At 34.1% G+C, this 24,498-nt stretch overlaps 14 protein-coding genes across 14 annotated transcripts, besides 1 other annotated feature; 6 read left to right on the top strand and 8 right to left on the bottom strand.

The window, feature by feature from the left end:
- Positions 1–10,524: part of a mobile genetic element that runs on past the window's edge.
- On the top strand, positions 831–1,297 carry TVAGG3_0072120 (organellar and viral DNA polymerase type B; the record flags this gene model as incomplete). Its single annotated transcript, XM_051221764.1, has 1 exon — positions 831–1,297. A coding segment is annotated over one exon (467 nt), but the record flags the coding sequence as incomplete, so codon positions are not given.
- Positions 1,645–2,337, top strand: TVAGG3_0072110 (KilA, N-terminal/APSES-type HTH, DNA-binding family; the record flags this gene model as incomplete). Its single annotated transcript, XM_051221763.1, has 1 exon — positions 1,645–2,337. One exon carries the CDS (start codon positions 1,645–1,647, stop codon positions 2,335–2,337), a length of 693 nt encoding a protein of 230 aa, XP_051106749.1.
- TVAGG3_0072100 (protein of unknown function, DUF4108 family) lies at positions 4,255–4,585 on the bottom strand (the record flags this gene model as incomplete). Its single annotated transcript, XM_051221762.1, has 1 exon — positions 4,255–4,585. A coding segment is annotated over one exon (331 nt), but the record flags the coding sequence as incomplete, so codon positions are not given.
- Positions 4,623–5,408, bottom strand: TVAGG3_0072090 (uncharacterized protein; the record flags this gene model as incomplete). Its single annotated transcript, XM_051221761.1, has 1 exon — positions 4,623–5,408. A coding segment is annotated over one exon (786 nt), but the record flags the coding sequence as incomplete, so codon positions are not given.
- TVAGG3_0072080 (protein of unknown function, DUF4106 family) lies at positions 6,975–7,460 on the bottom strand (the record flags this gene model as incomplete). Its single annotated transcript, XM_051221760.1, has 1 exon — positions 6,975–7,460. A coding segment is annotated over one exon (486 nt), but the record flags the coding sequence as incomplete, so codon positions are not given.
- Positions 7,838–8,176, bottom strand: TVAGG3_0072070 (protein of unknown function, DUF4106 family; the record flags this gene model as incomplete). Its single annotated transcript, XM_051221759.1, has 1 exon — positions 7,838–8,176. One exon carries the CDS (start codon positions 8,174–8,176, stop codon positions 7,838–7,840), a length of 339 nt encoding a protein of 112 aa, XP_051106745.1.
- TVAGG3_0072060 (protein of unknown function, DUF4106 family) lies at positions 8,604–9,445 on the bottom strand (the record flags this gene model as incomplete). The annotated part of the gene is made up of 1 exon (XM_051221758.1): positions 8,604–9,445. A coding segment is annotated over one exon (842 nt), but the record flags the coding sequence as incomplete, so codon positions are not given.
- Positions 10,525–13,262: 2,738 nt separating the features above from the next.
- Positions 13,263–14,102, top strand: TVAGG3_0072040 (uncharacterized protein; the record flags this gene model as incomplete). Its single annotated transcript, XM_001301102.1, has 1 exon — positions 13,263–14,102. The coding sequence occupies one exon, from the start codon at positions 13,263–13,265 to the stop codon at positions 14,100–14,102; it is 840 nt and encodes a 279-aa protein (XP_001301103.1).
- A 20-nt stretch (positions 14,103–14,122) lies between these two features.
- TVAGG3_0072030 (uncharacterized protein) lies at positions 14,123–14,731 on the top strand (the record flags this gene model as incomplete). Its single annotated transcript, XM_001301101.1, has 1 exon — positions 14,123–14,731. One exon carries the CDS (start codon positions 14,123–14,125, stop codon positions 14,729–14,731), a length of 609 nt encoding a protein of 202 aa, XP_001301102.1.
- Positions 14,732–15,261: 530 nt separating this feature from the next.
- TVAGG3_0072020 (ribosomal protein family) lies at positions 15,262–15,906 on the top strand (the record flags this gene model as incomplete). The annotated part of the gene is made up of 1 exon (XM_001301100.2): positions 15,275–15,832. One exon carries the CDS (start codon positions 15,275–15,277, stop codon positions 15,830–15,832), a length of 558 nt encoding a protein of 185 aa, XP_001301101.1.
- A 359-nt stretch (positions 15,907–16,265) lies between these two features.
- TVAGG3_0072010 (GroEs chaperonin) lies at positions 16,266–16,700 on the bottom strand (the record flags this gene model as incomplete). The annotated part of the gene is made up of 1 exon (XM_001301099.2): positions 16,363–16,686. The coding sequence occupies one exon, from the start codon at positions 16,684–16,686 to the stop codon at positions 16,363–16,365; it is 324 nt and encodes a 107-aa protein (XP_001301100.1).
- A 795-nt stretch (positions 16,701–17,495) lies between these two features.
- Positions 17,496–18,336, bottom strand: TVAGG3_0072000 (GEO07735P1-related-related family; the record flags this gene model as incomplete). The annotated part of the gene is made up of 1 exon (XM_001301098.1): positions 17,734–18,267. The coding sequence occupies one exon, from the start codon at positions 18,265–18,267 to the stop codon at positions 17,734–17,736; it is 534 nt and encodes a 177-aa protein (XP_001301099.1).
- Positions 18,337–19,358: 1,022 nt separating this feature from the next.
- On the top strand, positions 19,359–21,509 carry TVAGG3_0071990 (cyclin-dependent kinase inhibitor 2C-related family; the record flags this gene model as incomplete). The annotated part of the gene is made up of 1 exon (XM_001301097.1): positions 19,359–21,509. The coding sequence occupies one exon, from the start codon at positions 19,359–19,361 to the stop codon at positions 21,507–21,509; it is 2,151 nt and encodes a 716-aa protein (XP_001301098.1).
- Positions 21,510–21,547: 38 nt separating this feature from the next.
- TVAGG3_0071980 (ornithine carbamoyltransferase protein) lies at positions 21,548–22,542 on the bottom strand (the record flags this gene model as incomplete). Its single annotated transcript, XM_001301096.2, has 1 exon — positions 21,575–22,516. The coding sequence occupies one exon, from the start codon at positions 22,514–22,516 to the stop codon at positions 21,575–21,577; it is 942 nt and encodes a 313-aa protein (XP_001301097.1).
- Between the last annotated feature and the right edge of the window lie 1,956 nt (positions 22,543–24,498).

Genomic DNA, 24,498 nt, shown 5'->3' with positions numbered 1-24,498 from the left:
TAGAAATATATTTTTGCTGAGTAAAATGACCAAATTTCATTATATAACTGTTATTTTTGACGAAGAGAACTTTGACACTTCGTCAAAAAAATCCCTGAAGTCTTGACAAAACATATACGATGAAGTTTATTTCCTGTGTTGTTGTCAAAATGTCATGTTGTCACCATTTTCAAAAAGATGTTAGTTGACCGAGGGACCGAGGGACCGAGGGACCTGGTGACACCTAAAATATATTTTTGTCTGATTTACGCTCATTGACGATGAAGTCATGACAAAACATTTACGAAGAAGTTTATTTCCTGTGTTGTTGTCAAAATGTCATGTTGTCACCATTTTCAAAAAGATGTTAGTTGACCGAGTGACCGAGTGACCTGGTGACCCTCATGAAAAAAAGAGGATAGAGATTCCATTCGAAAATCGTGAAAAATTGCGAGTACGGAAAAAATCTTACTCGCCTAAAACTCATGAAAACAGTAAAAAAATGACCAAATTTCATTATATAACTGTTATATTTTTACGAAGAGAACTTTTGCACTTCGTCAAAAAAATCCCTGAAATCATATCTTTTATACAAGATAGAAAATCTTACTCGCCTAAAACTCATGAAAATCGTGAAAAACAGCGACCCCGACTTTTTCAGGGGTCGCCAAAACTCTATGAAAATCGTGAAAAAATGACCAAATTTCATTATATAACTGTTATATTTTTACGAAGAGAACTTTTGCACTTCGTAAAAAAAATCCCTGAAATCATATCTTTTATACAAGATAGAAAAAATAACGTTAGTTTTTTTAAAAAAATATTTTTTATTTTGTATGTAAAGACAGAAAATGACAAACACTGAGTTTGAAACAGTTAAAAAGATAGACAATGACACCAAAATGGTTAGAATTGGTGATTTAAACGTAAGATACTCAAAGAAATACAACAAATATTCTTTGTCAGACATTATATCTCCATCTGGAAAGAGAGCAAAGGACTGGGTTAAAAATGCTTCTACTCAGAAAATTTTGACAAGAAATCCTGAGCTTATGATATCGGTAAGATTCTATGGAACTGCAGCATATCTTATAGACAAAAGTCTTATACCAATAGTTTTGTTATGGTTAGACCCAGTTGTTGGATATAACTTCATAACATATGGTTCATTCGATACGGAACGTTGCAGTGAAGGCTTACTTTACATCGTTCAGAAACCGAAGGACTTCAATACAAAGAGATATAAGATAGGAAGAACATATAATATAACTCAAAGATATGACAGTATAGTCAATAGAGTTAAGGTTGTGTTCGTTAACGATATGAGAGCTGCTGAAACAGAACTGCTTGAAGTTTTTGAGAAAATGTATGGTGCTCCCACGAAAGGTAAAGAAACGTTTGAAGTAGATGAGATAGGTAAAGCTATAAAATTATTTGACGAAGTTGCTGAAAAATACATGTAAAGCGTTTATTTTTGGTCTTTTGTGAAAGTAAGAAAATAACGCTAATTTTTTATAAAATATTTTTTTTATTTTGTATGTAAAGACAGATATGACAACAACAGAGAACACAACAACTGCTATCGTTCATGAAGCCATAAGTGAAGAATACGAGTACATACAGTATAACAAACAGTTACGTCTCATTCGTTCGGTCAAAGACGATATGTACCAAATGCAAAGTATTTTGAATGCTCTTCGTTCTACAAAGCAAGCACATCATTGGTTTGAAAACCAACAGACAAAAGAACTTTTAGAAGAATTTCCTCATATGTTTGCGACCCGAGGAAAACCGCGGGTCGAGATTCCGTACGAAAATCGTAAAAATTTGCTAAATGGTTTGAGAGGCTGGTATGTACATAGACTTCTTGTAAATGCTGTTGCAATGTGGGCTTCACCTCGTTACGCTTGTTATATTTTCATGATGTTAGATGAAATTCATAGACAAGAACGTGAAGAGCTAGAGAACAAGCTTGAAGCAAAAGACAAAAGCCTTCAGAAAAGAATACCACGTTCGGTACCAAAAGGAAAGGAAAAGAACTATAAGTATATGATTTATACTGAAGAGATGGAAAATGAAGAAGACAGAGATATGGTTATGTTGCATTTAGTCAGAAGAAACAACAAAAGCTTTTACGACCTTGCTAAGATTTACAAATCTAACAGAAATTGGTTCTATCGCGAAAACTTACCGATTTCAATGACACCGAATGAAGATGTGAAACAAATAGTTCAAGATACTTTACCTCAAACACACTATGATATTAAAGGTTGTACAATACTTACCTTCAAAGAAGATTTGCCATTGTTAAAGGAAAAAATAACAGAGTATTTTGACAACTTCAAACAAGTAGAGTAAATGAACCATTTATTTTTTACGCTTGACTTCAGATGGCTCAGGTAGCTCTATAAGGTAAATTGTCTTGTCAAATCCTTCTGGCATTCCGAGTTCTTCCTTCTGGCATTCCGAGTCCTTCCTTCCGACAAGAAAAAAATTTCCCGACAACTGGAAAAAAATTTCCCGACAACTGGAAAAAAATTTCCTGTTGTTCGTCCGTAAACCATTCAAATTTTCGAAAATTGAGAACTTTTTGGTCGAACTTCAGAAAAAGTTTTTCCTTCCGACAGAAAAAGTTTTTCCTTCTGGCATTCCGAGTCCTTCCTTCTGGCATTCCGAGTCCTTCCTTCCGACAGGACACAAACGAATGTCCGACGTACCACCAACCGAGTCCATTCCAAAGCCAGAAGAACCGAAAGCCCCAGCACCACAACAGACTAAGACTAAAACACTTACATTTTTTACGCTTGACTTTTTACAATTTGAACTTTGTTCGCGTAGATATGAATTCTGAAAGAAGTATGAGGGTCTTGTATGACTTTGTACTTCTCCCATAGTTCATGTCTGTCAAACTTACCTGCCATGGACTCTTTCATAAGTTCCATGAAATCGTCTTCGGACAATCCGGGGAAAAGTACAATGTCAGTAAGTATTCTCTTTACATCCTTACTTAAACTCTTTGCTGTCTGTACACAAATGACAACTGAAATGTTAAAGTGTCTGAGCTTCTTAAGAATTCGACACATGTCTTGTTCTCTATTCTTTAACAAAGGATGAGAGGCGAAATCATCTAAGATAAGAAGACATCTGTGAGGGTAAGTCTTCCAATCGTAAGATTGCAATTCTCTTCGAAATGTATTCTATCTCTTTCTGTTTGTTTCTGAAGTGTTTTCTTCTCTAATATTCTCTGCAATTTCCTCATTTGGGTCTTTAAACTTCGAATTGACATACTCATTTATAGCATTGTACTTCAAAACTCTTCTTTGGTACTTCTTTATCCAATCTAACAACTCAGAGTCTTTTATACATACTATACTTAGACTTCTTTATAATATCTTTGAACGAATTGACGGTTTGGTCAAATTGACCAGAAGTACTACAAATAACAACTAACTCATAGAATGGGTTCTTCTCATCTAGTTCTTGTTGTTGTGCAGCCATTTTAAGATAAGTGAAAGTCTTACCCGACCCAGGCGGTGCAATTAGACCTGTTATACATTCTGAGCAAATAAGAACTTGTCATGTATGGGTTTTATCTGAGCATTTTCTAATTTCACCTTGTTCTTGTTTAAAACATTCTCAAATTTTTTGTCAATGTCAGCAAACTTTTTTTCTAACATATTTTTAGAAAAATTAAAATTTTTATCTTTTTGAAAATGTCTAGCGATTTCGCTATCTATATTCGAGATAAACTTTTCGACAGCAAAACATCTGTCGACCATAAAATCTTACATAGTGTAAACAAGAAAGGTGAATTTGTTCTAAAGTTTCTGTTTCTGGGAATATGACAAGAACCATAAAACATTAAGCAGAGAAGTCTTAAAATTTGTCAATGACAGACTTGTTGACAGAGATGACGCCTCTTGGAGAGATGAAGTCCAACAAAACTTCTTAGAATGCAAAGAAGACACATGCGCTGTTCTTGAAGATGAAATAGAAAACAGAATAGAAGAGCTATTAAAGGACAAAGAACTTTTACAAAAATATGGTTCTGAGAAGTTTGACATAACTCCACCAGAAAAGAAGAAGAGAGAAAAAGAAGAAAAGAAAGTAGAAGAAGAGAAGAAAGAACCTGAACCAGAGCCAGAGAAGAAGAAATTTGACATGTAAAAATAAAATTTTATTTTTAGAGAACATTTCTGGGTCCAATGTCAATGTTCTCTTCCTCTTTAGGAGCAAACACTGGCTTAGACTCTAAAATCTTTTTACCCAATTTACCTTGAACTTCTACAACTTTAGACTCATAATATTCATAGTCGTCTGCTTTCTTTGGTTCATAAGGTATAACAAGTTTGTATGCTTTGCCTTCTTTAAGGTTTGAGAACCTTCTGTCAAAACTTTCTTTGACTGTTAACAAACCTTCTATGTCTAAGTCTTCAAATTTCGCACCATTTTTAGTCACAATAGCAAACTTAACTGGTTCGATGTTCCAAACTTTGCTGAATGTAGACTTTTCAAAATGGTAGAAGTAAACATTCAAATATGTGAATGGGTCTAGTTCTTCTTTAAGTCCTGACATGTACTTGTTTACTGAGATGAATTTTGTCATCTTTTCTATCGGATAAAAAAAATATTTTTTTTTAAATTTACTCAGAAAAATTTTTCTTTGTATATACACCATTCTGTACGTCTAAAAGACTTTTGACATTTGCCAAGAATGTTCGTTTAGATGCTGTCATATAACCATACTCTTGACAATATTGTTTATACGAATCGTACAATGACCTTTCATCTAAACACTCAAAGTCGGTTTCATCTATGAACAGTTCATATACACTCTTGTTTGCTTCTAACAATGTTTGTCTCTCTTCGGTATGTGGAATTTGTCTTGGATTGAACTTTGAAATATCTAATGTCATAAAATATGAGAACAAGTGGTTGTAAAAGTCAGATGTCAAAGTTTCTGACAAAGCGTCAAAATATTCTGTATCTTGCATATGAGCTTCTGACGTTCTGACAACTACATATCTTCTGTCAGAACTTTCTAACTTCATCGGAACAGCATTGTTTGAAACCATAATGAAATTTGCAACATTTTCACAAACTCTTTGGTCTTTATATTTTCTTTCAACAACTCCAACTTTGTCTGTTATAAGACTCTTCAAAGCATCTGAGTTCAAAACTTTTGTTGTATCTATACTTTGAAGTTCGTTACATACTATAAGTTTCATATTCTCTATTGAAGAGTTAAATTTACCGCAGATGTTTTCTAAGTTTGTCATATTCGGATTCGAATAGCCCTCTAACAGTTTGCATAAGATATCTGTAAAGAATGTGTTCTTACCTGTTCCTTGTTTTCCAATTATAATGAGAGCAGTTTCATTTTTAGCACTTGGATGTTGTAAGATGTTTGCAAACCAACATAAGATATACTCATAGACTCTTTCGTTTCCATTGCATATAATTTCTTTGACATGGTCTAACCAAGCTTCTATAATATTTTCTTTCCATTCTACTTGTTCATATTTATATCCAGTGAAGATAGAATAGAAGTTTGGAGAAGGTGTATAAAACTTTATACCACGAACTGAAAAATCTTCTAACTTTGACAATAAGATATCCCAAGCATCTAACATCTTCATGCCAACTTGTACGAATTTTATTTTCTTAAGTTTCTGTCTACATTCTTGTTCTGAAACTATTGTTGCTCTTGGTTTGTTAAAGACTACATCCCATTCTTTCATAACATAAAATTCTGGGGCAGAGTCGACATAAATGACTAAACGTTTCAAATTCTCGACTGCTTTGTTATAGTCTCGAAATGGACACATATTTCTGAATGTTTGGAAGTCATAAAAATCTGAAACATCTATTCTGTACATTTTTATAAAAATAAAAAAAATATTTTTTTTTATTCTTGAGCTATTTGTTGCATTTGTTGTTCTTGAGCTATTTGTTGTTGAAGTTGTTCTTGTAATACAATACTTTCACCAGTTGCATCTTCCAATTCGAAACTTTCTGCTGTCATTGACAAATACATAGGACATAAAAGTTTTACAGGAACAAAGTTTGCGTCAACTAAGGTTAAGTTTATGTTTGCTAAAGTGTTTGAGTTTACCAAAGCTGAAAACTCTGCATTCGAATGAACAATAGGCAAACCAGCAGAGAATGTGTTATTTATACGCATAAGTATCTTTTGGTCATAGTAGTTTCTGTCGACATTCGAATAACACTTTGAACCTAAGTTTGAAACAATATATAAAATAGGTGTACTTAAAGTCAATGGAACAGACATTCCTTGTATGACACCTTTTCCTGTTATAGGAAACTGTTGGTAGTAAAAACCAGATATAAGTTTTGTATTATAGCTCATATTGTTTATAGTAAACTCAGTCGGACATCCAAACATAATGAAACCTGCTCTAGTTGCAGCACATGTTACACTCGTCCTTAAAGTATTAAATAAGTCAACAAAACCTGTTGGTGGTATATCTGAGTAAGTATCTTCAAAGGAGTATTTTTTACCATTCACAACAATAAAATCTTCTGGTGTCAAAAGAGCAAAACAAGCTTTAGTCGTCATTGTGTTTAAAGTTAGTTTACAATATCGTCCTTGAGGACTTTGTAAGTTTGTTGTTATAGAATTATATGACTCAGGGTTTTTAGTCGTAATAGTATAAACCATTGTATCTTCTGCCATTTATATATATTTAAAAGTTTTTCTGAAAGTGGAGAAGAACTTCATCTAAACTTTCACATGGCGTTTCTTGAAGTTCTCTGTCTAAGAAGTTCAAATATTTTGTAAAGACATAGAACTTTCCTTTGTCTACACGAACAAACAAAACAGGGTCTTTCATATCGTTCAAAAGTGTGTAAAGTCCTTTACATGAAATAAAGTCTATATTATTTTTCTTCAAACATCTTTCAAGAAGTTTTGACATTTTTACTTAGCAAATAAATTTTAATGAAATGTTGTGGTCGTCAAATATTTTTATGACGTCTGGGAAACTATATTTTAAGTTCAACGTTTCACCTCCTTTCATAACGTATATCTTGTCAATGACATTATATGAAACACCACAGCAACTAACGTCGGGTTCTATTTCTTTGATGTTTATATCGTCTGCCTCTGTCAAAAGTTTCAATAGTTCTTTCAAAACTTCATGAGGTGCAATGACATATGAGTTCACTTTTACAGGGTTGTGTTCGACCAAGTTTAACATTATACTTAAAGCTTGACAAATCTTCTCCTGAGTTTGAAGTTTGTCTTTCAGTTGTTGGTAGTCGTTTCGAATATCTGCAACAGAACTTAAGTCTCTGCTAACTTCAGGATATGTTGGTTGTTCTTTTACAGGAACAATTGTTATACCATCTTCGTCCTCGTATGGTTTCCCCACTTCAACATCTCTGTCTTTGACATTGACAATAACACTTTGACTGTTTGTTTGAGTTGGTGAATTTAACTTCACATCTGCCACCGCCATTAAACCTTTTGAAACACTTACGCTTCTATTTTTCGGAAATGACATTTTACTTAGAATAAAAAGATGGACGTATTCGGATATCTCTTCGAATTGAAGCAGAACAAAGTTTACACACACAAACAATACAAATACATTGACAGAATAGTTCTTTATACAAACAATGGTAAATGTTATAGAATAGCAGTCTTTGCTGAACCAAAATATTTTCATAAAGCAAAGAAAGTTGGTATAACTGAAATGGTGAAAGTTCTTGAAGCAGACAAAAATATAACTTCAAAAACTTACAGATATTTCTAAAGGTAAGTTTATAATACAATATTATGTCAAAACTGGCGTACTGTCAATATTTGACGGAGAGAAGTCAGTTCAAGAACAACTTACTGACCTGCTGCCAAAATCTGCTCGATGGAAGCTGTCGTTATGCCAATCTGAGGAGCCCCAGCAGGTTTCATCGAACGAATCTTCAAAAGAGCATCTTCCGTGAAAAGTGCTATTGGTTTTGTAAACTTCTTTGCTTTCAATTCATCTGGACCGTCTCTGTCACCAGTATATTGTATTTGAACTGTACCAACAGTTGAAATACCACCCATAAAGTCTTCTGAGTCAGCAAATGGAATGCCAAGCCAAAAGTTTGAACGGTCTCCATTTGTATATTGAGTTTTTTGACTTCCTGTATGGGTCCATACTTTCACATATGGCATAATAGAACTTTGCATTTCAGGGTTAATGGTTGTTGTGAAGTTGTTGTTAAAGTTCATAGCATCTAATGTCAAGTTGTATGACCTCATATCCTCAACTGTAGAATATTCTTCTCTTGGATAATATTTGCCATCTATGTTTATATGATATTTAATACCAGGGTTGTAGAAACAAGAATAGTCATTTATAGTTCGTCTGAAAAGAACAAACAGAGTATCTGCATGTTTCATTGCAGTTGTTAAGGCAATATCTGTTCTTGCACCTGGGTCAGCACTTTGGTTTCCAACTTCACCTGCAAAGTCTTTGACAGATATTTGGTGTATAGGGAACATAAGTGGAACTGCAATATATTTGGCAGCTAAAGCATTTGAAATATCTGGGTCCAACATATAGACTGCAAGTCTGCTTTCTATTCTCTTGCATTCAAACTTTTCGCATGTGAACTTAACTGGGTCCCAAGCAGTTCCAGCAGCATTGAAATAATAGTTTACTTCAGTGTTGAGGTTTGAGAAACCAAAGTCTAAGTCAACTTTGTCTTTGCAAAAGTCGGCGAATGACGTTTTATTTGTTCCCTCTACGTCTGTAATAGTGAATGGGTCTTGTGTTGGTGCAATGACTAAGTTATTTTTGCTTGGAGTAAGTTCGATAGAAATTTTTCCTGCCCAGTTTGGCAAGTATCTTAAAAACCTGAAGATGAGGAAAGATGACAAAGGAACTCTAAGTTTCAGTTTTACTTTGGTTACTGCTGCTGCAGTTTGTCCAGAAAGGTTAACATAAACTCCTGGAACGTTAGGGTCAAGTCTTCTTATTTTCTCAATAGTTGCATACTGGTCTGTTTGTTCTCTAGCTTGTGGTTGTACTGAGTTTCTCAAAGCGAACCATTCATAGTTTGCCCATGTTACTGTTTGAACTAAGTCAGAGTTAGAATATATCTTATATCCCATGAAAACTTCTGGAGCATATTGGTATCCGACATAGAAAATTCCATTGCAACCTTTCTTGTCAGACAACTTGGCAGAAGGTTTTATTTCAATGTCTTGTTCCACGTATAAGAATGAGTTGTCAATAGAAATAATGTGAAACCTGTCGCATGCAATATCTACTGTTGTTGAAGAACCTTCACCAAACTCACCTACATTTCCATAAGAAACAGCAGTTGTATATTCGTAAGTTCCAGGAACTATTTCTGACCTTCTAATGGCATTGTCGCATTCGTTATACCATTCGGAAACATTTCCGTTCATGGCATCCAAAACTGTTGGCGTTATATTCTGAGCGGCGTACATTTCATATGGGTAAAAATATAGAATAGTTGGATTTATGTGTCATAATAGAACCCACGTGGACCAAGCTTTACTTTCTTCCTGGCTGAGTTTTTAACTCTTCTTTTTCCTTCATTGCCACTACTTTCACTAGATGAAGTTACTTCTTCACTACTTTCACTTTGTTCTACTCTTCTCTTCTTCTTTGGTGTCGCTTTTGGTAACTTGCCCTCTGCTTCAAGTTGTTGCATCTTTGCCTCATGTTCACCTAGTATGTTGTAAATTTCCCATGTCCTTTTTGCCTTTGGGCTCTGGTCGCCCATCTCAGGTAACCTATATCCTAGAAAGATTTTGTCATAGTTTGTATTTGAGTCTTCGCGTATTGTTTGCATGACTCTTTCCTGAGTTTCCGGTTCAAGCTCTTCAAACAGAGCTTGTCCATATGGAATAAGCTCGTTTCCAAATATATGTTTTTGTAGCCATTCTGGTTTTCTTTCCATGTTACCAATAATATCTTTTGTGAATGGGAAAGCTTTTACCCAATGTTTCAGTCTTGCGTCATTTATTTCTGTAGTTGGTTTTATTTTGTCAAGGAACATGTTTTTCAATACTAACATTTCATTTGGTACTGCCCATTTGAGTTTTCTTAAATATTCATCCCTTCTCGGTTCATTGTCTGCAAAGTAAGTTTTTATGACATTTTGTAAACTTTCGTTTGCAAGGTCATGTACAATAGGTTCTCTTCCTTCTCCCTCCCTAACTTTCTTTCTAAACTCTTCACCAAATATACCATCTCTATGGTTTTGTGTAGTTCTTTGAGATAAATGTTCTAGAACGTCAGGTGTTATATTTCCATCAGCCATGTTCATTTCATACTGGTCCAAAATATCTGCATCTTTCATATCTTTCAATGGCATTAAAGCCGCGCTGAAAATACCAGCTATATCTGGTTCACCATTGACTTCCATTGCGTCTACAACTTCTTGGAATTGTGGTTGTAAGTTTATGAACCACCTATCCGGGTTAGCTTTATGACCCCATCTCATTGTAGTTCCATAGTCTGCAGAAACAAAAGTAGGTTTGTTTCCATCTTGGTTAGGTTCTGAATGAACTTTAAACAATGTTTCATTTCTATATGTTTTGTTGAAATTTAACCTTTTATTTTCACCGAGTTCAGCCAAAGATTGAACGTTATATGGTCGTAAGTAAAAAGGGTTGTTGTATTTGTGTACATTTTCTTTCAGTACTTCCATTCTATGCTGAATATTTTCATCTGGTGTTGGAGTCTTTTGTATGTCGGCAAACATTTTTCGATATTCTTCTACTATGCCAGCCGAATTTTTTTTAGACTCTTGGAAAGATTCCATATTCACCTCATAGTCTTGTTGAGGGTCAAGATTTTTCGGCTGTTCCAAATCTTCATCTAGTTCTGTGAAGTTAGTTTCCAAAGGAGGGACTTGTTCGTTTCCTTCAGGCTCTTCTAGCTGTTGTTGCTGAACTATTTCTTCCATGTCTGGTTGTATCTGAACTTCTTCCTGTGGAGTTTCTTGTACCTCATCTGCTGGCATTTCATATATTCCGAGACCGTTTTTAACAAGTTCCCTATCTAAGTCATCCGGACTCATAAACCTTTCTTCTTTCGTTCCGTCTCTATTTTTTACGCGTTTCATGAAGAGAGTTGAATTGTCATTTAGCTCTGACACCAAATATCTCGAAGTAAATTCAGTCATGTCATTTGGATGATATGCTATTAAATCATATCCCTTAGCGAGCTTGTATTTTCCAGGTTTGAAATTATATCCCATTTGGTGCTGAGCCATAAAGCTAAATAGGTTCGGGTCAGTATTTCCTTCCTTGAACTTTCTAATAGCTTCTTTATATCTGTCACTAAAGTCAAGAGTATCTGGGTAACCATAGTCTTCTTTAAGCATTTTTAAGAAATCTTGGTTTCCTTGTTCTCTACTTCTTTTATGTCCTTGCTCTGTTTGTGGTTGTTGTTGTGCAGGGTTTTGAACTGTTGGTTGCTGTGCTGGTTGTGGAGGTGGTTGTTGTGCTGGTTTTGGTGCATGCCTGTGTCTGTGTCCATGTGACGATGTAAATGTTTTAGGTAGTCCTGGTGCAGGTGCTTCTCTTGGAGGGTTTGGTGGTATATAAGTTCCACCAGCTGGCACATATGTTCCATCTGCAGCATAATGTCCTACCTGACTTTTCGTTTTTAAGAAAGCATTTACTAGGTCTGTTTTGGTCTGTTGTAACTCTTTTTCTTGACTTTCCACAACAGTTGCTCTAACGGCGTCATAGGCACTTTGAACTGCCTGTCTCGTTGCTGCATCTGTTATTTTCGTCATATTTTGTGCTACTTCTCTTAACTCGTTGTCGAAACCTTCAGACTTCAGTTTCTTTCCAGATGAGAAGTCGTTCACTAGTTTCACCTTACTATGAAGAGCTTCGAAGGCGTTCTTAAAGTCAGCATTCATTAAAGCTTCATTTGAACTGTCTTCATCCGCTTGTATTTTTGTCCTTATTGACCCTATAAGTTGGGCTGCTTTAGCGTTGGCTTGGGCATCTAACCAGTCATTGTTAGCTTTTATATATTCTGCGCTTTTCATTGCCTTTTGCATGGCTGCGTCGTTATTTTTACTTTCTTGTGCTAAGTTTTCATACTGTACGGTTTGGTTTTGCAACTGTAAAAGTTTTTCTGCCTTTACATTTGCTTCAACTTCTTTTTTATACTCATCGCTATCCATATATGTCTTCAGGGCTTTTTGTTTTATTTCTTCATCTTTCAGTACTTTATATTGAGTAGTATGGTTTTTCAAATTTATAACATCTTGTTCCATTTTTGCTACTTCTGCTGCTTTTTCTGACACTTTTTTCGCATATTCCTCTGTACTTAGTTCTTTCAGTTGTTCTTCTTTCTTCTTTTTCTCTACGTTTAACTCATTGAGTTTCTTTGTGTGTCTGTCATATTCTAGTTTCTTTTCGTTTTCACCTATTTGTTTCTGTATGTCTATGTTTGACTTTTTGACATCTGATATTTGATTTTTGAGTGAACTCAAATTCATTTGACTTTGAGGGTTATAAGCTGTTCCGTCTGCAGCTCCACCATAGCCTGCCATTTTCGCTAAAAGTGCCGCTCTTAAACCTCCACTCTGTGCACCAATAACTCGGTTTAAAAGCATAGGATTGCTTGACATTTGTTGCAACATAGTGGGGTCATTCATTATTTGTTGTTGCAACTGTTGTTGTGGTGTCAGTTTTACTATTGGATGTTTCAATGCTCTCTTCCTCTTACGTATATTCTTACGTAGCTTACGTGGCATTTTAAGTGAAGTTAAAAAGCGGTTTTTGACAGATGTTTATATGACACTTTTTGTTCAGCACAAAAAACTACTCGGTCAAAGTGTTGTCGGTTTTGTAAAATAACCGTCCTATCTCATTCTATAAGGGGAAAAGGCTTCTCAAAGTATACTTCCTTGGAACGCCTGTAACTTTTCCTGTAGCGACGATAGACCCTTACTTGTCCGGACAAAGTTATACTATTTTGAGTGCTCTACAAAAAAGTCAACGGCTGGTCGGCTGGAGTTCGGTCCTCCTCTTGGGTCTTGGGCAAAATTTCTTAGGGCTAGAAGGGGCGCAGCCCCTGGAAGCCCTCCGAATATAAACTTCATTTATACTAAACATCTTCAGGGCTAGAGGGCGCAACGCGCCTGGAAGCCCCACTACCTTTTTTTTTTTTTTTTTTTTTCTCAGAAAAACAACATAAATCTTGATGGTGTTGAGAGTTAGGTTCGTGAAACAAGAGAACCTGCCTCCCATAACATCAAGTATCTCTTCAGTAATGTTCAAGTGGGGAACCTACTACATCCCTCCATGGACTTTTCTCTTCCATTTTCTTGAGATTTTGTGCATTTTCTTCTTTTGTGTCGATATAGTAGCCCCTACCATCGATGGTGTGTATCACATTCGCAAAGAATTCATTGATTTATTCTATTCCTCCCACGAAGAAGATAAACCTTTCATGCACATTGATGAGATTTCAGATTATATCAATCAATTTATTTCAAATTTCGAGAAATTTACTAAAAACTCATTCTCCAACATGGAATTCATAGATCCGACGCATCCTTACAAATTAATTGTTAAATATAAAAATGGAACTACAACAGATAGTATTACTGTTGATATAGATAGCAAATTTTTCAATCACATCGAATCATTAGACATTTCTACAGACTTTTTAACGTATTCAAACGATACAGACGTAATTGGATGCACAAATTGGAATTTAGGGATGACAATTTCCACGAGATACAACGGATATGAGTTTCTTCCATCCTCATACTTCAAAAGAAGCTACTGCCGAGGAAAAGTTACATATGATAGAGTTGAACAAAAAAATTTAACTAGAAAAAGAAAACTTGGCAAGCATAATGTACTGAATTTCAGGACAGATAGAGTCAGATACGATCCCCACCGAGCCAAATACGATAAAAAACTTATAGAAGCAGTCAAACTCGCAATAAAAGAAGAAAGATTAGAAACTTTTGTTCCTCCAGCACATGAAAGGACATCAGACAAGTTTAATTGTTTTGTCATATCTCTTTATATGCCAATGCAACGATTCGGAATTCTTTTTATTGTACTTTCAAGCCTTGGATTATATATATTAACATTTTGACACTTGCTAATGGTTTCAAAATGCATAAAAACAGACTTTCTCATGAAGGAATTTACCAAGAGTACTCTACATTTGATCAATTCCATTCATCAATTGGATTATGGAATTCATTTTTCCTTGTAAAGAGTGCAATGCTTCTGATTGTATCTATTTTCATCATCCATGAGCTATCGACATTATCTCAGTACCCAAAGAACTCTACTTTGTACGTTTTCGGGTTCGCATCTTTGATTAATTTGTCATGCATGCTTAGATGGATGATGAACTGGCCAAAGATATATAGTTTGGTCTATCTGATTGTCAACGGCATGAAAATGCTCATGATTATGCTTGTTAGTCAGCTTCCTGTATTAATGGGATTTGTTTACGCTGCCATTTTCTTGTTTGGATTTGTTGCTTCAGCTGCTGATTCATTTGTGAAGATATTCAAACTGTACATTGCTATGATTTTTGGCGATAGTTTGTACGGTAACTATACAGACTTCAGCGACGGCTCAGAAACATATAATGTGCTTTCTTTTGTTTTTAATACAGTTCTTATATCTACTTTGATTTGGATTTGCTTCACGGCTTACACAGGTCTTACAACTTGGGTTGATCACCACTTCATTTCTCAGTTAACTACTTGATTTTATTTTATATTATATATCTTTTTGTTTGTTTATAAATATTTTACTTTTAAAAAATACTTTTGGAAAGAACTTTTAAAACATCTTACTAGTTTATTATATATACATGTCAGCAGCATTATTTTATTTGAAAAAAAATGTATTTTAGAAAATATAAGTAAAGAATATAAAATTCAGCTGTTTCTTTAGATATTGTGAGTGTTTTTACTCAAAAAAATGATAACTCATCAAAGAGGAAGATAATCACATCTTAACTATGGTATATATCTTAATAATTTCAATTTCTGAGAGTCTATATAATATCAATTTTAACTCAGTATTGTCCAAATTGCATAAGAAGAAGAATATTCGGAATCTATTGAGAAATGTCACTTTTAATTTACAAATTTTCATTGAATTTTGAAAATCTCTCTCAGAGCATCAAAATATGATAATTATTACTTTCAATTGCATTACATTGTATCTATTATATTATTTTTGCACAATTCTCAACAATCAAATTGAGCGGATTTGTAAAGTCTTGGTCGATCCTTTCTAGCTCTAATGTCGAGCCGCAACTTCTCTCGTACATTCAAGAAACCAATGCGTCCATACGAAAAGGAACGCATGCACAAGGAACTTCAAGTTGTTGGTGAATACGGTCTTAAGAACAAGCGTGAGATCTGGCGCGTTTCATACACACTTTCCAAGATCCGCCACGCTGCTCGTGAGCTTCTTACCCTCCCAGAGAACGATTCCAAGCGTATCTTCGAAGGTGCAGCTCTTCTTCGCCGCCTCACAAAGCTCGGTGTTCTCGATGAGTCCAAGCAAAAGCTCGATTATGTCCTTTCTCTCACAGTCAACGATCTTATGGATCGCCGTCTCCAGACACAAGTTCACAAGCGCGCTCTTGCAAACTCTGTCCACCACGCTCGTACTCTTGTTTCCCACCGCCACATCTCTGTCGAGAACCAGCTTGTCAACCAGCCAGCTTTCCTTGTTTGGAAGGAATCTGAGAAGAACATCAAGTACGCAGATACCTCCGTCATGGCCACCGAGAAGCTCGGCCGTAAGAAACGTATGCGGGCTCATGCACAGACAAAGAAGGCTGATGAGGAGTAAATAAAATTCCAATGTCCATAAAATATTATCAAGCAAAAAAATATCACAATTATTTTTTTGGACAATTTTTTTACCAAAGATTATAAAATAATCATATTGATGCCCCTCGAGCACTTTGTGACTTTCGTGTGCTCATGTTTGTCAATGAAAACAATAGTTTGAGTATGTTTTACAATTTTTAAAATTATTTTTATTGAAATTGAGTATATTACAAGCAATAAGAGAACTTTGTGCCATTCCGATGAAAATATGCCATCGAACACTGAAATATTTCTGTTCACAGAAAATTGTTTTCGATTCATATCATAATTCTAGGTTTAAGCATGCCTCTATATTAAAAAATCTAATGCATTATTCATTTCCCGGTCTAATAACATTATGCTCATAAAAATCAGATTTTAGGACCCTAGGGAGCAAAAATAAAGTGAAAAAGGGCGCTCTTAAATGCTCTGTATTTCTAAAGTGTTTATTTGTAATTTGTGAAAAAGAACCGAGACTAATAATCCCATAAATATTTTTATTTAATAAATTTACTCAAAGACAGCGAGAATATCCTCCTCATTCAAAATTGTGTACTCGTAGCCCTCGAACTTAAGAACTTGACCGCCAAATTCTGGCATTAAAATCTTCTGTCCTGGCTTAAGTGTTGTTGGGACAAAAACACCATTTCTCTTTTGGCCTGGGCCAACAGCGATAACTGTGGCTTGATTTGGTGTCTTTTGAGCTGATTCTGGAACATAAAGGTTTCCAACTTTTTGCTTGCCTGCCTTGTTAAGTTCTACAACAACACGGCTGCCAAGTGGCTTGATTGTAACCTTTTTAGCTGCAAAGTTTCTAGCAAATGTTGCAAGCATATTTTAAATGGCCGGGTAAAAAGTTTGACAACTTTACAACGATCGTTTTATTGAATAGTTTACAATAACTCAATTTCCTCATTAAATGTTATATCCATGTTTAATTTCAGGATGTCGTTTTGCGAATAATGTCACTTTTATAACTCTAATTTTTGATCTCTTGCGCTAATTTCAATAATTACCTTTCATTCAACAACTTCGACTGTCATTCTAAAGCCAACCATTTAGATAATCTAGCTTTAGAAATGAATCTTGAACATGAAACAGTCGTTAAGTAATATAATACTTTTAAATCTGGTATCAGATGGACTCAAAAAACAAATGATCAATCCATCGATCCATTACAACTGATTGTTACATGGGAAACATAGAAAGAAGATCAAGATTTCAATCAACTTGCCAAAATTGCAATTTCTGCTTCAAAAGCTTCATCAGAACGTTATTTTTCCTATTTAAGGGAAATAGTTACAGGTCAGCGTGCAAGAACATCATGAATGCTAGAATAAGCAATGTTTGTTTTCCTTCTTAACTATGAATGAGTTATTCTTGCCAGAAATAGTATTTTCAGAACTGCTCATTCTGAAAACAAATAATTGTTGACTATTATTTATTTTTTGTCGTGTTTTTTAAAATTATCTTTTCTTATTATTTTTATTTTTTGATAAAAGCTCACCATATTATTTTCTATATAAAAATAACACTAATCTCATATAAGTGTTGAATTTCCATAATATTAGACAATCATCAAATGTGATTGCATAAAAACATGAATATCAGAAATATCTAAAGTATACACTGTTACGTTTGCGTACAAATCATCATTGCAAATAGTTATTAAGTCTAATTTTTCAATTCTTTGTGAATATTTTTTTTAATAAAAAATCCAATTAATAAAGGGTCCTAAATGGATTTCAACACATAAAACAACAGATTGGTGTTCATTTTGATCAAGGACGATTTATCGCCCGAGGACCGAAATTTTTTGAAAAAATCTCCGGCTCTGGTAAAAAATCACCTGCCAGATAAGCTTAATAATATACAACATTCTTATTTTTTAGCTAAGAAAACAATGATCATCAAACATGTAAACAAGAAGAAGATAACTTCGAATATTAAAGAAACAATGTGGAATGGAAATTCCCATTTCCACAAATATGGTTGCCAGACAATGAAATAAACATCCATAAGAACGCAACCGATAAGGAATATTATGGAAAGAAGTAATAAAACCCATTTTTCACTTCTGTTACCTGGAGTTGCAAGCCACAAGCGAATGCAATAGAACAAGCAAAGCAAGAATGGTGCTATCATTGCAAAATTGCGTGGTCCGCGCGGTGCAGGGAATTGATAAAGTTTCATTGACTGAATAATAATTAAAATAACTGTATCTATTAAATTCCAAAGCCACATAAGCTGTAAAAGGAAATAATAGAATACTGATGAACGGATTTTATGTGTTGGAGGTAATCTTGAGTTTGTTTGCTGTTGATCTGGTTGTTGCGGTTGAGGTGATGGCTGTGGTTGCGGTTGAGGCGGGGGTGTTGGTGGTGGTTGCTGTTGTGCTTCGCCTCCTGTTGACATATAAAGCTTTTTTTATAAACGGTTTCGTTTTTTCTTTCAATATTATAGTGTTTTAGGGCTTGTATGCATCTCATATTGACAATAATCCATAATATAATACTCTTTCGTCACAAATCCTTCGACATATCGAAATTGCTTCAAATCAAGTGATATCCTTTGGTTTTTTTGATCATTTAGATGAGCCACTATTTTACCTCTCCTAAAATTAGTGTTTTGATATGAATAAATAAAGAAATCCTACCAGAAATAACATTTTTAATTATTCAACACTATGCTATTAAACCTTTCCAGGAGCTCCATAGCTCCCAATCCTACGAAAAAAGGCTTCGTACAATACACTATGACCCCAAGTTTCTTAAAATACATAGGATATTTGGATAGAGTTGCTAGAATATCCGTTTTTTGGCAAAGCGACATTCTTACGTTTAATAAAATGCAAGTATATCCATAAACCAATCTTCGAGATTTTTTTGATTAAACTTTCTATTCATGAATTTTTTTTAGGCATTGTTATTTCTCAGTTTATATACTCAACAATGATCCAGATACCACACTCAGATTACAGTCTTTTTTTTTCAAATTGCCTACAAATGTTAATCCTCATAATAGCGAATCAAATCAACTTCTTGATGTCATGAAATAATAAAATATTTAAGTTAATTAAAAAAGCACTATGGAAGTTTAGATGTGAAATTTATCAGCTTATATCGGCGCGCGGCTTCGTCGTCTTTAATTAAATCAAATTAGCTATCTAAATTTCATATTTTTTTTTTAAAAAAAAACCTGAAATAATATGAATTATAGTGTCTAGCAAGGGAAATCAACAAGCATGAACATATTTTGTATTTCACTGTGGAAAAATTAAAACCATCGAAATATAAAAAAGCCAGCCAAAAAAACATTTTTCAAAGATGGATCTATCCGATATTGGATATCAAAATTTTATAGACGAATATAAATACTATATAGATACATCTGATAAGATATATAAACTGAATACATTGGATAAAAATGCCGTCGAAGGATTATACGAAATTATTAAAAAAAGTTTAAGCATAATTTCGGAAAATTCAGCATATCATGCTTTTAAAATGATTGAAACCGCAATGAAATACAGGAATCGTTACTTCAAATCATACATTCAATTACTTCGAAAGTTCTCGAGTGAATTTGGTCTTAATAAAGAAAATTTGCTTGAAAACTATGAATCACTAAACAAGAGGCTACAAGAAGGAGTATTTCCTGCCATTAGGGATGATAACTCAAAATTATTTTGCTATTATATAACATCAGAAAATTTTAATGAATATCAAACAATTGAGAGTCAATTACATCCAAGTAATAAAATGACATTACTTGAATTATGCTGCTACAATGGTTCTATTGATTGCTTTAAATTATTATATTCAATTTTCGAGCCTGAAATCACACAAGATTGTCTTAATTTTTCGTTTTTGGGAGGAAATCCAGAAATCATTAGTGAATGCTTGAAAATGAGACACCCTGATGAATATTGCATGAGAAATGCTATTGCTTCTCATAACATTGATTTTGTAACTTTTCTGATGAATGAATACAATATAAATATCAATTTAATTACATGTGCTGAATTCAATAATCTTCAGGCATTTATTGTTTATATATATCAAACTTCCAGGTTCAATAATTGGCTTGTTGCACCATCTCTACTCAATAAATGCTTTGTTGCATCATCTCTATTCAATATCAAATCTCTTTGTGAGCATTTCTATTTGAAATGCAATATTAATATTAATGAAAAACTTTACAATAATAATGCACTTCTTTTGGCAGCACAATATAATTGCAATGAATCAATAGAATTTCTAATTAATATTGGGATAAATGTCAATGAAAAAGATATACTTGGTTTCACAGCTATGCATTGGGCCGTTATGAAGAGTAATAAGGAATTGATTAAAATTCTTATTTCCCATGGATCGAATATCAATGAAAAAGACAAATTTGGCCGCACAGCTCTTCATTGTGCAGCATCTAATAGCAAAGAAATTGTAGAACTTCTTCTTTCTCATGGATCGAATATCAATGAAAAAGACAAATTTGGCCGCACAGCTCTTCATTATGCAGCATCTAATAACAAAGAAATTGTAGAATATCTCATTTCTCATGGATTGAATATCAATGAAAAAGACAAATCTGGGCGTGCAGCTCTTCATTATGCAGCATCTAATAACAAAGAAATTGTAGAATATCTCCTTTCTTATGGAGTAAATATCAATGAAAAAGACAAATCTGGGCGCACAGCTCTTCATTATGCCTCATCATCTAAACACAAAGATCTCGTAGAATATCTCATTTCTCATGGAGCAAATATTAATGAAAAAGACAATTCCGGATGCGCAGCTCTTCATTGTGCAGCATCTAATAACAAAGAAATTGTAGAATATCTCCTTTCTTATGGAGTAAACATCAATGAAAAAGACAAATCTGGGCGCACAGCTCTTCATTGCGCATCACAAACTAATCATAAAGAAATCGTAGAATTTCTTCTTTTGCATGGAGCGAATATTGAAGAAAAAGACAATTCCGGAAATACAGCACTTCTTAGTGCATCATCAACAAATCACAAAGAAATTATAGAATTTTTCCTTTCTCATGGGTCGAACATTAACCAAAAAGACAATTGTGGAAATACTGCTCTTCATTTGGCATCATCTTCCCATAGCAAAATTGTTGTAGAATTTCTTATATCACATGCTGTCAATATAAATGAAAAAGACAATTCTGGCCGCACAGCTCTTCATTGTGCATCATCAACTAATGACATAGAAATTGTATTTCTCCTTCTTCGGCATGGTGCGAATATTGATGAAAAAGACAATTACGGAAATACAGCTCTTCATTATGCGACATTAAATAACTGTAAAGAAATTGTAGAAAATCTTATTCAACGTGTAGTGAATATTAATGAAAAAAACAATACTGGGCGCACAGCTCTTCATTGTGCATCGTTATCTAATCACAAAGGAATTGTAGAATTGCTCCTTTCGTATAAAGCGAATATCAATGAAAAAGATAATTCCGGACGCACAGCTCTTCATTGTGCCTCATCATCTAATCACAAAGAAATCGTAGAACTTCTTCTTTCTCATGGAGCAAATATCAATGAAAAAGATAATTCAGGAAATACTGCACTCGATTGCGCATCAATAAATAAATATGAAAAAATTATAGAAATTCTTAAGTCACATAGTGCAAATTAATTGACTAAATTAATTCTTTTATCCAAAAAAAACTATAGTTGTGACTATAAATTGTTTAGAATTGCTTAGAAGCCATAGGTGAGGTGGATGAGGAGAGCCATCTGAGCCCACATACGGTTCTCAGCCTCGTCGAAGATGACGGACTGTGGGCCATCGATAACTTCAGCTGTAACTTCATCGCCACGAGCAGCTGGAAGGCAGTGCATGAAGATGCAATCCTTCTCGCACTTGGCCATGAGTTCCTGTGTAACCTGGAATGGCTTGAAAACACGGCGGCGCTCTGGGAGCTCCTCCTTTGGAATGTGGTAGGAGATGATTGTGTCTGTGTAGACAACGTTTGTGCCCTTGCAGGCCTCATCAGCATCGTGTGTGACGAGGAGCTTGCCGCCTGTCTTCTTGTTGAGTTCTTCGCACTCATCGATAACCTCCTTCTCGATGGCGTAGTGTGTGTCGGCTGGGCCGCAAACGTGGCACTCGAGGCCGAAGAGAGCGCATGTTCTCATGAGATCGTATGTGACGTTGTTTGCAACATCGCCGAAGTATGTGAGAACTGTGCCCTTGAGTGTGCCGCGCTTCTCGAGGATTGTCTGGAAGTCAGCGATCATCTGGCATGGGTGAGCGAAATCATCAAGAGCGTTGATGATTGGGATCTTGGAGTTGGCAGCAAGTTCGCGGATATCAGCGCGCTTGTTAAGGCGGGCCATAACAACATCGACCATGCGCTCAAGAACGTGGGCGGTATCAGCGATTGTCTCCTTAGCGCCGAGTGGGGAGTCAGCAACGGAGTAGAAGATGGCGTGGCCGCCCATCTTTGCCATACCTGTTTCGAAGGAAACACGTGTACGGAGGGATGGCTTCTGGAAGAGCATAAGAAGTGTCTTCTGGTTCATGGCGTGAGCGTATTTCTGTGGATGAGCCTTGATGTCGATGGCGAGATCGAGGGTCTTCTGGAACTCTTCAGCAGAGAAGGATGTGGCTGTGAGGATATGACGGGTTGGAACGGTCATCAAAAGTGATATGACCAAGAAAAGTGACTAAATACTGTTTTCATCGTTTGTGATGTCAATGTCACCTTTTTCAATAATGCTGATTCAAATTCAAATTATCCAAATCATTGGAAGATATGATTTTAGATATATGGCGTTTTTCGATTATTGTTGAATTTGTGTAAACATCTCAAATTTATAATCAAAATTCAATTGATTTTAATGATCAAGATAACTGTAAAATAATGAGATATTTATTATAATTAGTGTATTAAATGTTTCAAAAAAAAAGTTAAAAAATCAAATGAATTTGTATATAGTATTACAAAGCCCTCATTGTTCTAACAATAACTGAAAATATCAATTATTAGGGTTAAACTTATTTCACAGTATACGGAAAATTTGAGTCTTAAGTTCACTTTTGGTCTTATTTTTTTGACAGGGTGGGCCGCATAAATATCTGTGAAATTTACTTTGTATGAAATTGAGGTGTAGTCTAACGGTTACAACCGCTAGATTGGCTTTATTTTTGGGGTTCCGAGTTCGAATTAAGTGCCACGCGTTTTTTTCTTTTTTTATACTTGAAAAATAAATAGAAGATTTCTATTAGTAAGAAACAAGTAAACTGTTTTTAGTCATATATATTGAATAAATTAAGATTACTAATAACAATTATTTGAATTTGACACAAATTTATTAATATAAATCAAGTGAATGTTCTCAAGTTCACTATTCATACCAAGAGACTTAGTCAATCTTGGTATAACTGAATTATCCATATCAAAACATTTAAATATTCAGAATTGTTCTAAATTGTTATAGGTGGAAGAGCGATTACAAACATAAAATGTATTTTAAGATAGGTAGATACAAATAGACTGTCAATTATAAAAAACATAAAACAATATTCTAAAAAATTTTTATTCTTATGAAAATATTGATTGGCTATAACATGTATCTAATGGTCTGTTTGAATCTCATATAAAGCAAAATTGAAAATTATTGAGAATAATATCCAAGTATAATAATATTTTTAATTTGAGATCCAACTATGGTAATTATGTATTATAATGATATTTGTTGTAAGTCATTATGTTTGTATGATCATAAATCAAAAATATAAGAATTTTTTGTTAATTTCTTCGGCAATCCATCATTTAAGCTTCAAATATCTATTGTCACATGCTAACATACATGAAACTAATTAAATGGGTATATCGAAAATAAGTTAATATGAATAAATAGAGAAATTGAGGTGATTGTTTTGCAATTTTGAAATTTACTCACGTTTATGTTGAAATGTGATGTTATTCATATAATACCAGATCTCATGATTATAATAATAAAAATAATTTGAAGAATAAATGAGATTGGTATTAAAAATTGGATTTTGACACACAGCTGCATAATCAACTTATATACATAAGAATATTAAGCGATTAACAATATTTCTTTCTCAAAATTGTTTAAAATTTAAAGATCAAAGTTCATATATTTTGAATTTAGGATTAAAAAATCTTATCACTGTTTTGTAATTTGATTGTAATATAACCGAAAAGATTATTTTACAAAAATATGAGTATTTAAATACGAAATATATTATTCATGGTTCAAATTCCAAATTGATTCTTATTAAAATAATTCTTGGGTATAATACAATTTATTGATATAATGAAAAAGAAAAAATAAGATGTATTCGGATTCGAACCTGGGTTTTCCGACCCCAAAAACAAAGCACGTTAGCAAATGAACCAAATAACTATTTCATACAATTGTTATTTTTAGCTATAAGATTTTTCCTCAAACTTGCTTACCTGCAAATATACCTTCAGCTACATAATTGATCAAAACTTACAAGGTCAAAGAGTAGCTTAATACTGCACATTTCAATATACTGTTTACTTCATTTTCAAAAATTATTACATATTGTTCAATTAACGATTTTTTCTTAGATGACTTTACTAACCAAACTGACCCATTCGCATCGCTCATTACCAACTTAC

This window comes from Trichomonas vaginalis, chromosome IV (genome assembly GCF_026262505.1).
Source record: "Trichomonas vaginalis G3 chromosome IV, whole genome shotgun sequence".
In the NCBI taxonomy this organism is placed as follows: Eukaryota; Parabasalia; order Trichomonadida; family Trichomonadidae; genus Trichomonas; species Trichomonas vaginalis.
The sequence above is the reverse complement of the archived record's forward strand: the minus strand, read 5'-3'. Positions and strand labels throughout refer to the sequence as shown.